This window comes from Symsagittifera roscoffensis, chromosome 7 (assembly GCF_963678635.1).
Source record: "Symsagittifera roscoffensis chromosome 7, txSymRosc1.1, whole genome shotgun sequence".
NCBI classification, from domain to species: Eukaryota; Metazoa; Xenacoelomorpha; order Acoela; family Convolutidae; genus Symsagittifera; species Symsagittifera roscoffensis.
Window position 1 is genome coordinate 38263617 of NC_087068.1, and position 13354 is coordinate 38276970.

At 35.5% G+C, this 13354-nt stretch overlaps 1 protein-coding gene across 4 annotated transcripts in view; it reads right to left on the reverse strand.

Moving 5' to 3' along the window:
• LOC134851682 (phospholipid-transporting ATPase IF-like) overlaps positions 1 to 13354 on the reverse strand; it is a 69556-nt gene that overhangs the window by 36258 nt on the left and 19944 nt on the right. Inside the window, exons 13-23 of one of the 4 annotated variants that reach the window (XM_063867870.1) lie at positions 13002 to 13342; positions 10969 to 11117; positions 10701 to 10866; positions 7135 to 7263; positions 6758 to 6877; positions 6014 to 6480; positions 4112 to 4289; positions 2447 to 2848; positions 2117 to 2168; positions 1624 to 1651; positions 1175 to 1271 (exon numbers count right to left, since the gene is read on the reverse strand). In XM_063867870.1, the coding sequence (XP_063723940.1) occupies positions 1268 to 1271; positions 1624 to 1651; positions 2117 to 2168; positions 2447 to 2848; positions 4112 to 4289; positions 6014 to 6480; positions 6758 to 6877; positions 7135 to 7263; positions 10701 to 10866; positions 10969 to 11117; positions 13002 to 13342 (2036 nt within the window). In that variant the 3' untranslated portion in view covers positions 1175 to 1267. Of the gene's footprint in view, positions 1 to 565; positions 1272 to 1623; positions 1652 to 2116; positions 2169 to 2446; positions 2849 to 4111; positions 4290 to 6013; positions 6481 to 6757; positions 6878 to 7134; positions 7264 to 10700; positions 10867 to 10968; positions 11118 to 13001; positions 13343 to 13354 lie in introns of those variants that run through there. The other 3 variants (XR_010164250.1, XM_063867871.1, XM_063867869.1) reach the window with 3 other exon arrangements.

Consider the following 13354-nt stretch of genomic DNA (forward strand, 5'->3'; position numbering starts at 1 on the left):
AAGACTAGAAACAAGGAAGCTAAGCCTAATCTAATTGTAGAAAGAAGATTGAGTTTAAAACAGTTTTGTTAGGAACAGACCAATGAATATTATGCACATTATTTACACATTGAACAGCACTGAAAAATAGAACATAGCCAACAGATGGTTGGAGAGTGTAAAAGAACAACATTTTTCAAAAAACTATATCAAGTTTAACATGTTTGTATGTCGAAAAAATATTTATGATTCGCCTGTTTCACGAAGCAATCTCATTAAGAAGAAACTGGATCTTCAGCAGCAAATCCAGAAAATTTAAGTCCGTTTTCTAAATGAAAAGTCATTTACATTTTTTGTGACTGTTATTTTTGCTGGTCGAAAGTCGAGTTTGCCTTTCTTTTTACGAAGAAAAAAAACTGAACTTGAGAAATCAAAGTCAATCCGCCGAAAATCAAACTTGAGCGTGAACAGATTTCGGAAAAAAACAGATTTCGGAATAAGTGAAAACTTTTTCGTTATTTTACACTTAAAAATATCTGCGCTTTCAACGCTTAAATGATTTAATTGAAATTCCCAAATCAAACATACTAAAATAATATTGCGAAATATGTATTGCATTTAAACATTGAAGTAAAGATCTAGTGTGATAGAGTTGAATGAAGAAAACACAAATTAATAAAATCTTACAAATTTCACAAAAATAGAACTTTATATGTACACTTTAACACGAAACTATAACCTTTCACAATTATGAACTTTCACTATCGAATCTAATGTAATTAAATAGATCAAAAAATTATGTCGACTGACAGAAATTTTGCTTTTAACTTTAACGCTTGTGTTTTTAGGGACCGTGTTTGTATTGCTAATCGATTAAAAAATTTTAGTCAGAAGTTTGGAAATGGTATACATAAATCGATATGTGATTAAGCAGCCATTTGATAAACCCTAAAACGTTTCTTTCTAACCAAACTCCAGTTAAATAGAAACACATCAAGTCAAGCACATTTAATGGTTAGTTCGGATATTGTTCATGAATATCAAAGACAACGATTCAGTTTTTTTAGTACTGGGAGAAAAGAAAACCATTTTAATTAGGTCAATCAGTCAGTAGAGTTGGCTTGAAGTTTGTGACGAGAGAAGGAAAGATTGCGTAATATGTGGGTTGCGTAACAATGGCGGTTACGTCATAGCAGACTTACAAGCCAGAGAGTGGAAGATGATTGGTTGGCAGCATCTGCCAGGTCGTGTTCCTGGCCCAGGTAGTCACTCGACAGTCGAGAGGCATTCATCTAAACATTACTTAGGTTCATTAAAGACAAAAACAACTACTTTTGAATATTTGAAAAATTAGGAAATTGTAACCAATAATTTAGCTATTACTTATTTTGATTACTGATAAGCCAAAGCTGACTAGAATCTGTTACTGGTACTGGTAAAACATGATCTGATGTATCGATAGCAGATATGAAAAGGATATGTCTGATGAATAAATAAAAACTCCACGCCGACGAATCCGGTTTCTGACAGGCTGTAACTAATATTTATTTTAATGGCAACAAAATTATGTTCAAAGACGGTACCATTTAAAATGAGAAATGATTTGCGTTGAATGAAACTAGCGCGTTTTTTATCACCACTTACTTTTTCATCATTGGAGAGATCAATATGGCTAAAGGCACACAGCAAAATTTCATTTCATTTTTGTTAAAAGATCATGTTTATGTCACAAATTATTCTGAGATCTTCATCTAATGGAAAGTGCAAGACTCTTTGGTTCTTTTTTTTACACTGTATGTTGAAAAAATGTACTTTAGAACAGGAAATTGTGATAGTATTGACCGATTAAAATTACTGGCATTCCTTTTTTTTCAAAAATTAACTTTCTTAAATGACTTACTTCTGTAACATTACATTGGCTTAAACCATAACAATGGATGAGAAATAGCTTGACAATATTACAGAGTTCATGAGTTCGAGCACACGAAATCGCCTATTTGCATTCTTTTGAGGAAATCATGCTTTTTAGACATATAATAAAATCACACAACCAACACTCACAATGATTACGTGAAAAAATGGTTTGATTGTTCATTGCACGCAGATACGCATCAAATTTCTACTTATACACATTTACCAGTTCTTGAGGCGTTTTCGCCACCAGTAGCAGCTGAATCAATCCGGGAAGACTGAAATTTCAAACAAACTTCTTATTTGAACCAAGCTATTATGCAACCAATTGGAATATTTAGTTAACCAATTGGAATACGCAATATTTAGGCCACTAAATATATAGTCTGATTCGTCATCTAAATTGGGCAAGTTGTAAAAAAATTGAAACATTTTTTGGCCAGGTTTTCATTAAATCTGACTACAGTATGGAAAAAAATGAATTAATTCGATTGGTCAAAACGAACGTGATTCCCCATTTCGGCATAGAAAACAAAACAAAACAAATCAAAATTACAGTGAAGTGCTCTTCTGTACTTTCGTTGTCCCCTCCACCGACTGGTGCCAACGAAGTCCGCTCTCCCATAGAGAATCTCTGACTCATCTCCTGTGTGTTTCCAATCTGGGCCGAAGACGTTGAGTTTGAGCCCGAATTCACCTTCGCATACTGCAGCGCTGGTTCAACCGAGCCCTTCAAGACTGTCGTTTTGCGACCTGTTTCGTCGATGTCGTAGCCTGTCGAAATAATCGATGGTTGTCGTGTTCTGTTCTGCAGATACAGCTCGTTGTCGAAACTTGATCCGCTGAGGTCGCTCTCTCGTTTCTGCATTCCATGATGAGTTTTCGAAGGGCTACCAGTACGTGCTGATCTAATGTTGTCTGCGCTGCTAGGCACAACCTGCTTTTTCCGAATTCGGCTCTAAAAAATTAAAGAAGTAGAAAATTACGTGATGCTCTCATGTAACATTAATGAAAGACAGTGAATCCGGCTCCCTAGGTTTTAAATATTCTTCAAGGGCAGCCGTTTCAATTGGCTTCCACTCAATTTGTCCTTGCATCCAACATTATTGAAAATGGAAACTAGAGGCCCAAGTAAAGCTGGAGGTACCTGTTTGATAATTTTTTATTTTGTTGTTCAGATGGGGGATGAAATAGGTAATTTCAAAAATTTGAAAATTGGGCTTCAACCAAAACCTCTTAGTTGTTGCTCTGTTAAAAAATGAGTTAAAAAATTTTAATTTTGGAATTTTCCAGAATCATGTTTCTTGTTCAAACTTTATAGCTGAGCAGTTTATACACGGAGGATTCTTACAACCTGTTGCCTTGATTCAACCTTTGATATCAGATTGAGTTGTTTTCGAGAAGTCAAAAGTTTAACTAAACGGACAAGAAATCAAAACATTGACTTTTACGAGGGTCATAACTTTTTGTGTGAAAAAATTTGGGCGCAACCGCTTATTTAGTGGGCTTTCCACAACCCGTTCTAGCCATTGAAACCAAAATTTTGGAGGGTAGTTTTCGAGAAAATTCAAAGAGTTTCAAAAAACGGTCAAAAAATAGAAAATTTGATTTCTGAAGGCCATAATTTTTTGTGTCAAAAATTCGGGCACCGCTGCTTATGCAAGTGAGCTTTTTCAATCTTTTCTACCCACTGAACCCAAAATCTCAGATTTGGTAGGGTAGTTTTTCGAAGGCTGAAAGGTAAAAAGAAACTCAGTAACTATGCAGGCACACAGAGCAGTTGGCGGACTTCCCATTGGTACCCTTTTTTAAAAATCGTAGTAGTTTTTGAGAAAAACAATCTTGTAGAAGTGAAAAAAAATTCCAAAGCGTCTCAAAAAAATCTGAAAAAGTAATAAAAATAATAATAAAACAGCCCGATCCCATAAATTTTCATAATAACTGTTGGTCAAGAAAAAGTTTCTGCGGCGCAGAAAATTTGGTCAATATAGTGCCTTGATAATGATTTGGGAGAGCTCAGAAAATCAATTTGGTCGACCTAAAAAAAAGGTCGAGAAAAATTTCATTTTTTTTTCAAAAATCCCCCCCCCCCTCGAGAAATTCCTAGATCCGCGCCTGGATAACTTATACCGTCAAAATACATGCATATGGGCAGCTTACCTGAAATAAAAGGTTGGTTTTACCTTTTCTTATTAAGTAGTTAACATGACTGTTCACTTACGAGCGCTCCTGGCCAATTCACTGGAGTCTTCCTCTCTCGCGCAAGTGAGACAACTTTGGCAACCAGATCTGGGGTGAAAGTAATCAGGAATATGATGGGCATGGCGGCCCACAGAGCTGGCATCCTGATCAGATCAAAAAAGAGCCAGTAGAACACGTAGGACTCTTGGAACAGATACCTGCGAAAGATGAAGAGACTAGATAGAGCATTCAAAAATTACAGCATTCGTAGATAGAGTAGCCCAGAATGACCGATTCTCTGGATTATATGATGCAAACTTAACGGAATAGTTTCTTAGATCTTATTTTTGGGAGCAAAAAGTAGGGTACGAAGAAGCACTTCACCGGATTTCATCGACAGAGCAGTCATTTCAGAGCAAAATATTTCAATCGCAATTACTAACACAAACATTTTAATCTTGTCCAAAATCAAACCTCAACTAATGTGGTAAGCTTTTAGTTTATAGATCTACTTTGTTCTTTCCAATGACACTGCAATTATCAGAAATTTGCAATAAACGATTGCAATGTCAAAAATCTAACAATTATTAATTAAATGGAAGTTCATTGCGAGCACTTATTTTTGACAACCCCAGGTAAAGATTCAAAACCCGGAGGGTAACGTTTCGATAAAATTTCTAAAATTTCGAACCGTTACCCTCCGGAATATCAAAAAAAAGTTCTTTGTTCGTGTTAATTTACTCTCTAAGTCGACATTTTCTCTGGTTGACGTAACACGAAAAAAACAAACACCTCGTTTTTATAAAAAATAACAATAACACAGAGGCGAAGCTGCAACTTTGCAAACACGAGCGAGAAGGCGGCAGAGAATCAGGAGCTATAAAATGCACTAAAACGCAGAAGCTAAAGGCAACCACACTAACTTTGATGTAATAAATTAGAATGTATTAACCAAAATTGCGTATAAATTATGCACTTCAAAAATCTCGCGAGTTATATAAGAGTCTGAACTACGCTCAACGAATCTTAAAAAGCATCAACTTATTACTAATCAAATGTCAAAGTTCGTGTTATTAAAATGCTAATACAGCCAACTGATTCAAAAGTGGCACCAAACGTTGCATCGTACTATCACACTACGCTCCGCTCGAGTAATGACAAGAATAGTCGGTTACTGTGGCATCGAATAACAACAGTTTTTCTTAGGAATGGAGTCGCTTTTTATTCGTGGTGTGATTAGAGGATCTGATCGAAAGCCCAAAACGGAAGCATATTCGAAAAAAAAATACTCAATTGTTATATTCAACACCAGTTTTTCTTGAATAAAAATAAAATATCAAAAACAATTTTTGATTAATTTTGAAGAAGGCGCTAAGAAAATTTTAGAAGTACTTTTACTGGAGTAAAACTAAATCTTCATGGTTTAACTTGAGTTATAAGAATTAGACTATTATCAGCCTTTTATATATAAGACCAACTCGCTCGCTTTACTCGCTCGATGAAGTTCGAATGAAGTTCGAATCACAACTGACGGGCTTTAATACGATATATCAACCGACCGATTCTGATGATTATTTGTGGTGCCTGAATTTGCATGGGAAAAAATTAGAAAAACAAACCCGAAGAAAAAATTCCACAATAATAAAGATATTCAATTTCAAGATTATTTGTGGCACCTGTATTTGCTTAAAAACCAAAAAAAAGAACTTAAACACAACCCAAAACCAAGTTCCTCCCCATTTTTCAACCATCATAAGAAAATTCGACTTAAAAATTATACCAACCCTACAAGCTGGAGAACAAATAAACAGAGTTGCAACTCGAAATGTCATCTATCAGGCTCTACGCCTGTCCATTGATTTCTCTTCAGATCAGTCTACTCATTACTACAATCTTTTTCGGACAAATGATTACTGCAGGAAAAAAACGATATCATACTGACCAATAATGTGCACTATAGACTCCAGTGACTAGATAGTAGACGATAATTGTGAACACCAGTGCAACCACGTATCCTACACCCCAGAGTCTCGTATGCAGACACAACTTCACGTTCAAGGTCGCAATCAGAACATGATACACAGCCAGCCCAAACATAGTGTTATCCACATCTGGCATGACTAGATAACACCCATAGAAGGCCACAGCTGCGTGCCATACACAGTAGAACATCCATAGAAGAAATGGGGGCCATTGTAGCATTTTATTCTGCGATATGTCTTTGTAGAATGATGGGTACTTGAGGAGTTTCTCAGAGGGGACATTCTGCTCCATGATTCCGAACAAGAGGATTGGGGCGGAGGTGAAGAGTACGTTGAAGAAGGTTAGTAGGAAGGAATGGAAGAGAGTTTGACCGGAGAAAGCACAGTAGAACTGGTACAGTAACTGACAGTTCATGAAGGCCACATTCTAAACAACCACATCAGGTTTAACGATCACATCAAGTCGCTGCAAAGAAACCTTGAACATTATCGAACGTTTTTACATCAAGTTTATCATGTTTCCATCAAAATTTGAATGGATGTAAAAAAAACTTTGGTTCATCTAACTCCTTGTATTTTTTACGAACACGAGGTTACAGTTTCAAATTAATTAGTAAAACATAATTTAAGGTTATAATAAGAACCTGAGTCATGGTTCAGGAGAAATTGACACTTTTTAATGCAAAGAGTGGGTGCGTGTGTACCTTATAGAAGAAGTATAGCACTAAGATGGAGATTCGGTTGTAGTACCAGTGACCATGGACCAGCAATGCCCTCTGGAGGAAACAGAAGCGAGCGATGGCATAGTCACTGCAACGCACAGCCTGAAACACAACAAAAAATCGTCATTGATACAAGTAGAAAAAACCAAGAGCATGCGGCAAAATTTGAAGCGCACAAAAATGAAAATATGAATCATTTTCTTCTCCAATTCATTTCGAATATGAATTAAATTGAGATTCGAGACCTAGGATTCAATTAATCTCAATATTATCAATTCGCAGTAAAGACGTGCCTTGGTGCTTGTTAAATTTTGGGAAAAGAAACTTTGAAATGTATTCTCGATGTTTTCGTCAAATACCTGTGTTCCCTCCTTCCCCATTACTCCGATGCCCACATGTGCCTCCTGGATCATGCTCACATCATTGGCCCCATCCCCGATGGCCAGAGTCACCGGCTTGTCCGGTGAATGACGCACCATACCCACTACCTGAAAAGACAATTTTAGATAGTCATTAGAGCTGATAGTCAATCTTGCATCACCAACAAAAATACTATAATTTGAACCAGAGTATTTACATCACATGCCAGAGCCATCCCAAAAAAGCGGTGGCCAAAAATTTTGAAAAAAATTTAAGTATACCAGCAAGCCTGTCTCCATTAATCAAGCGGTTCGCAAAAAGTTCATTGTACTGAGCAACCCATGCAAGCGATGAAACTTGAATAAATTGAGTTATTATATAACGCAAATCGGTTTGCGAAGAAGTTTTTATGAGGCAAGCTATGCATTCAAGCGATGCTACTCTTAAATACTTCAAGGTATTTCGGCTTGAACAAATCCTCAAATCTTTTCTGAGCAAACCATTCGAATGATTCAGAATTTGAAATTCGCAAAGAATATCTACTAAGTAAGCTATTAAAGCGACGAAACTTTGAAGCAATTTAAATCATTTCAAAGAGCGAATCGGCTCGAGAAAAATAAACATTTTCTAAGCAAACTAATAAAGCAATGAAAACTTGAAATAAATGGAAGCTTATATTTTATAGCTCGGAGGGTTTCGCAAAAAAAATCTGAAGCTATTCACGAAAACTAATGAAGTGATAAAAATTGGAAGTATTCCAAGTTATTCTATAGACCAAATCGGTTAGCATTAATTAAAATTTTCTAAGTAAGCTATCAAAGCGATGAAGCTTCGAAAAAATTCAAATTAATTCATAGAAAGAATCGGAGGCTAAAAGTTTAAACTTTTCTAAGGAAGAAGTTTGAGTGATGAAATTTTACAAAATTTCAATGTTTTCATTGAGCAATTCGGCTTGCAAGAAAAAAGAAGTTTTGCTAAACAAGCTATTGAAGCAATAGAAGTTTAAAATATTTCAAAGTTGTTTTCATAGTTTGGATTGCGTTGCGAGAAAGTAAAACTTAGTCAAGCAAGCAACTAAAATGACGGAACTAAGTATGTCAGTTTTTTTCATAGCTTAGATTGCTTCGCATCACAAATATAGTCTTTCAAGCAAGCTACTGAAGTGATGAAACTTCGAAAACGATAAGCTATTACATTTTTTTAATTTGTGACTTTTTTTTCATGAAACCTCGAAATCTAGAACATTCTTGGCATTCGCTTAACCACTGAGCCCAGATAATTTTTTTCAAATTTTACACTCGACAAAATTAAAACGTTGAGTTCAATTAAACACTGCGTAAAGAGCATTGCGTCTGTTAAAAGATCTTTAGGGGCGAAAACGCAGGGTCTTCTACCTGTTGATGCTCTTAGATAGGCTGTAATCAATGGACTTAATTGATTTAGTTCTATGAATTTGTACAAAAAGATTTAATTTTGTAATGCCCAGAGGAATATGAAGGAGGCGTCTCTCATGCTGAAGGGACCGAATGTTGAAAATTTAATTTCCAATAATTTCAGCCAATTAGTATTGAGTATTCAAACATCTCAAAGAAATCACGAAAAACACCATATAGCAAACAATTTCAGGCCAATAAAAAGAATATTGACAGATTAGAAAATGAGCAGATTGAAGATACATGGTTTTTGAATCATTGCCATATCACAAACGCTTTGCAAAATTAAAACAAAATTTTTCTTAGCAAGTAAATTTAAAAAAATTATGGAAAATAATACATACAATTATTGAAAAGGCAAGCTATATTTCATGCTGTGCGAATTCTGACTTCGGTTCAGTGCAAAAACCATTCAGCGGGTAGGAACTTATACTGATTCGGATTGGTTGAAAATTTTCAATCATTCGGTCTCTCCATCGTGAGAACAGCCCCCGAATATAAATTTAAATAACAAATCTCAATGACTTGATACACAGATCAATTGTCGACAAAATAACCTGATATCTGAAAGCCCATTTTCGGGGGACGCCAGTACTTTTTCAAAAATTTGAACACACAAGCAGAAGCAAAAAAAAAATAACCGATAACGCTACTGGGAAAAACTGAATGAGTAAAACTTTGAGTCTACAAACTTTCGTAAGTGACACACGCCAATTATGACGCATTAGCAGTTTCAGTCAACTTGCAAAAAAAATAATCTTACCAACTAACATGCCTCGAGTTATAGAGCAGTCTATGGAGCAGTATGAACATAAAAAATTAAATGTAATAAATATAAAATATATATTTTTTTAATTTGAGACTTTTTTTTGTGAAATCATCCCCGCACGCCATATCACAAAAACGAAGTGATAAATTTCGCTCCTAGAAACAAATCAGTTATGGCAATTAAGCTTGCTTCAACCAACTTGGAACGATTTCAATGACGGATTAAATCTCCGCTTAAGCATTAATAGCGCGAAATACATCGCGCGTTAATTGTCCCAAATTTTAAGCCCCCATAACTTTACAAAAAGGATCACAGGTGAAATATCTTTCCAAACTTGAGCTCAAGGCAACAAATACTTTTTGAATTATATTTAAAAAATCCGGTCAAAATGGCTGGTTAAAAAGTCGAAATTTGTCTGAAGAAAAAACCACCCCGAGCACAAATATTCTGTTACTTTCGTTACGAAAGTCGGCACAATAATAGCCTGTGTTAATATCTTTAGCATTGGCTGTACTTAATAGCTGGTTATTGATCAAAATAAAATACTTTAAAAATGAACACATTTTATCGCAAAAAAAATAAATTTACCAACTAACATGCCTCGAGTTATAGAGCAGTCTATGGAGCAGTATGAACATAAAAAATTAAATGTAATAAATATAAAATATATATTTTTTTTAATTTGAGACTTTTTTTTGTGAAATCATCCCCGCACGCCATATCACAAAAACGAAGTGATAAATTTCGCTCCTAGAAACAAATCAGTTATGGCAATTAAGCTTGCTTCAACCAACTTGGAACGATTTCAATGACGGATTAAATCTCCGCTTAAGCATTAATAGCGCGAAATATATCGCGCGTTAATTGTCCCAAATTTTAAACCCCCATAACTTTACAAAAAGGATCACAGGTGAAATATCTTTCCAAACTTGAGCTCAAGGCAACAAATACTTTTTGAATTATATTTAAAAAATCCGGTCAAAATGGCTGGTTAAAAAGTCGAAATTTGTCTGAAGAAAAAACCACCCCGAGCACAAATATTCTGTTACTTTCGTTACGAAAGTCGGCACAATAATAGTCTGTGTTAATATCTTTAGCATTGGCTGTACTTAATAGCTGGTTATTGATCAAAATAAAATACTTTAAAAATGAACACATTTTATCGCAAAAATATTTGCGTCGCAACAATATTTGTGACTTCGGTCGGAAAAAAAGATAGTTCATACTATAACACAAGCTTTGCTAGTGTAATCAGCCCAGCCCGAAACTCTTTCTTCGGGTCATTCTAAAAAATGAGGTATCCATATTTTGATTTCATCAAATTTGAATATCAGTGAGCAAAAGCTTAAAACACATAGCTTACTTCACTCTTCTGCAGAGGAGATAGTCTGCAGCAGAGCACTGCGTCACATCTGAGTGCTATTGCGAGGAACAGGTCCTTGTTCACTTTGTCCTTCAGAGTCTGGGCGAGGGACTGGCCATCCACGACTATCGCTAACTTCTCTCCTCTGTCTTCAGCCTCCGCAGTGCTAGAGAGAAACAAGACACGAATCAAAAATGGGCAACATCGCCGACAGACTCAAAGTCACCATTAATGTAAAACGGTGACATGAACTAGAAAGCACACTCACATGTTATTGATCTGTTCAAGGGCCTCCCTGCAGTTGGCTTCATCGTCTTGATACAACAGAGACAATTCCCTCATTCCCCTTTTGAAATGTCGGCAGGAGTAGCTGATGTTACGTGCAGTCTCTATCTTGTCACCTGTCAGAATCCACACCTGAAAACGAAAAATCATTTTTAGAAGCGGAATTCGACCATTAAATGGTTCTTAAATGTACCTTGGGCGTAAAACAACTTAGTTGTATGAAAAAGTGGGAAAATTGCCAGTCGGCTAGCAATGAGATCCAAACACATATTTAGCTTACTAAACCTTCTTCCAGTTGACATCATGCGTGGCAAAATCATTCATAAACATTTTTTAGTATGATTAAAAACTCAGCTATAAAAAACTAAATAAGACAGCCATAGACAGTCGGAACTGAGTCAAAATGAATGCAAAACAAAAAACCAACTTAATTTTTGAAAAAAACTTCAAAGAGAAAACATATGGCATACGGAATTTAAAAACATATGATTTAAAAAACTTATGATTCACACTTTTTTGATAAAAAAATCTTCCAATTTGAAAAAAAACTAGATCAATAGGTAAACTTTTTATTCTGGTGGTATCTTGAAAATATACTTTCGAAACCCTTTTTTCGTGACCTTAACACTTTCTCGAACGGATTTTGCTTTCATTTTAAAAACAGAAATGACCTGAACTTAAAAAGAAATCAAACCCCGAAACAAGCTGGCCACTTTTTCTCAAAAATATATAGACCTCAGGTGACTATGACAATTTTCGAAATTTTTTGTCGACTTTTTCTTAGGTCGACCAAATTAATTTTTCAAGCTCTGCCAAAGCACTAAAAAGTCCCTGTTTTGGCCAAAATTTCTTCGCCGCAGGCATAAGTTTGAATAAAAAAATGCGTTTTTTCGGCGCCCGCTCACCCCTCAATATTAGTATATATTGGCGCCAAAGGCGCCTTTAGAAAAATTTCAGGGTCCGTCACCGAAAACGGATATCTCAAAACAGTGCAAAGAGGGGACCCTTTAAAAATATTAAAAAATAGAAAGCTTTGTTGTAAATAGTGACTTTTACATGGTCTCTAGAAAATATAGACTTCCAAAAAATTATAGACCAAGTGGCCAGCCTGCCCCGAAAAATCAAATTTGAGAGTGAATAAATTCAAAGATTTTTTCCTGAAAAAAAGTGATAGAATCATCACGACCTTTAAAAGAGTCTTCATTATTTTCATTGGCTCTTAGAAACTTATGAGCAAAATGCTCTTCGAATCTCAAACTCAAGCGTTTTATGAGACTTTTTTTGTAAAAAATTACTCAATTTCGGAAAACTAAAAAAAAATCAGAACACACTTAAGAAACAAATTTGAACGCAAGCAAAAATTCTCACAAAAAATTCAATTTGGTTATGCCTTTCCTCAACACTTAAAAGGCATATGACTTATTTGGAGAAAAAATCTGGATGTTGAAACAGAGGTCTTCAGATATATCTCAGTGTTCTGAATCCCCAAACCTTCATTCAAGTTCTTTTTAGATAGTTTGCTCTGTTTAGTTAGTTTTATCGTACAGAACTGTACTTCTTAGTCCTGATTCCTTAAATATAAAAGAATAAATGATAATTCAGCCAAAAATCAATTAAGTTTTCTGGTCCGAAATATTTGGGTTGAGGACTAGAAAATTAGACAAGCAAATTAGACAACCGTAAAATAATTGAATTTAGTCGATGACTTTGTTAATTTAGACAATAAGAACTGGGCCAACAAAATTTATGTTTAGAATGAAGTTTCACAAACAAAAAAAGTATATTATCACAGAACTGATCAAACCACAGTTCTCACAACACAATTCGCACAACATTAAATCGAAGTCTAAAACTTTTTTGAATTGCTTAAATTATACAATTGTGACATGCAGTTATTTTCTGATCGTCTAATTTGCTAGTCGTCTAATTTCCTAAACCCCATATTCGGGATCACATCTAATGAAACAGCCCTAATTTTGTATATACAACTTTCTAATATATCTGCCTATAATTTACTTTGATTCCTGCATGTCTCAGGTACTCTATCGTTTCTGGAACTTGGTCCTGCAACTGGTCCTCCACAGCCGTAGCACCTATACACGTCAGACCTGTCTCTATATGATCAAAAGCCACTTCCAGCAACTTCTCCCTATCTTCTAATGCTGTCTTCGCTTTGTTCAGGCAGCTGTTGATGTCTTCGAACTGTGCTCGGCTTAGTTTCTTCTCGGCTATCACTAGTGTCCGAAGACCTTCTTCGGCGTACATGTTCACGTGATGAAGCACAGTGTCTCTTGGTCCGGCTATACATCTATTCAGTACTGCGGTTTCAGCGCCCTTACAAAGTAGTGTCATTTCACCTAGAATACAAT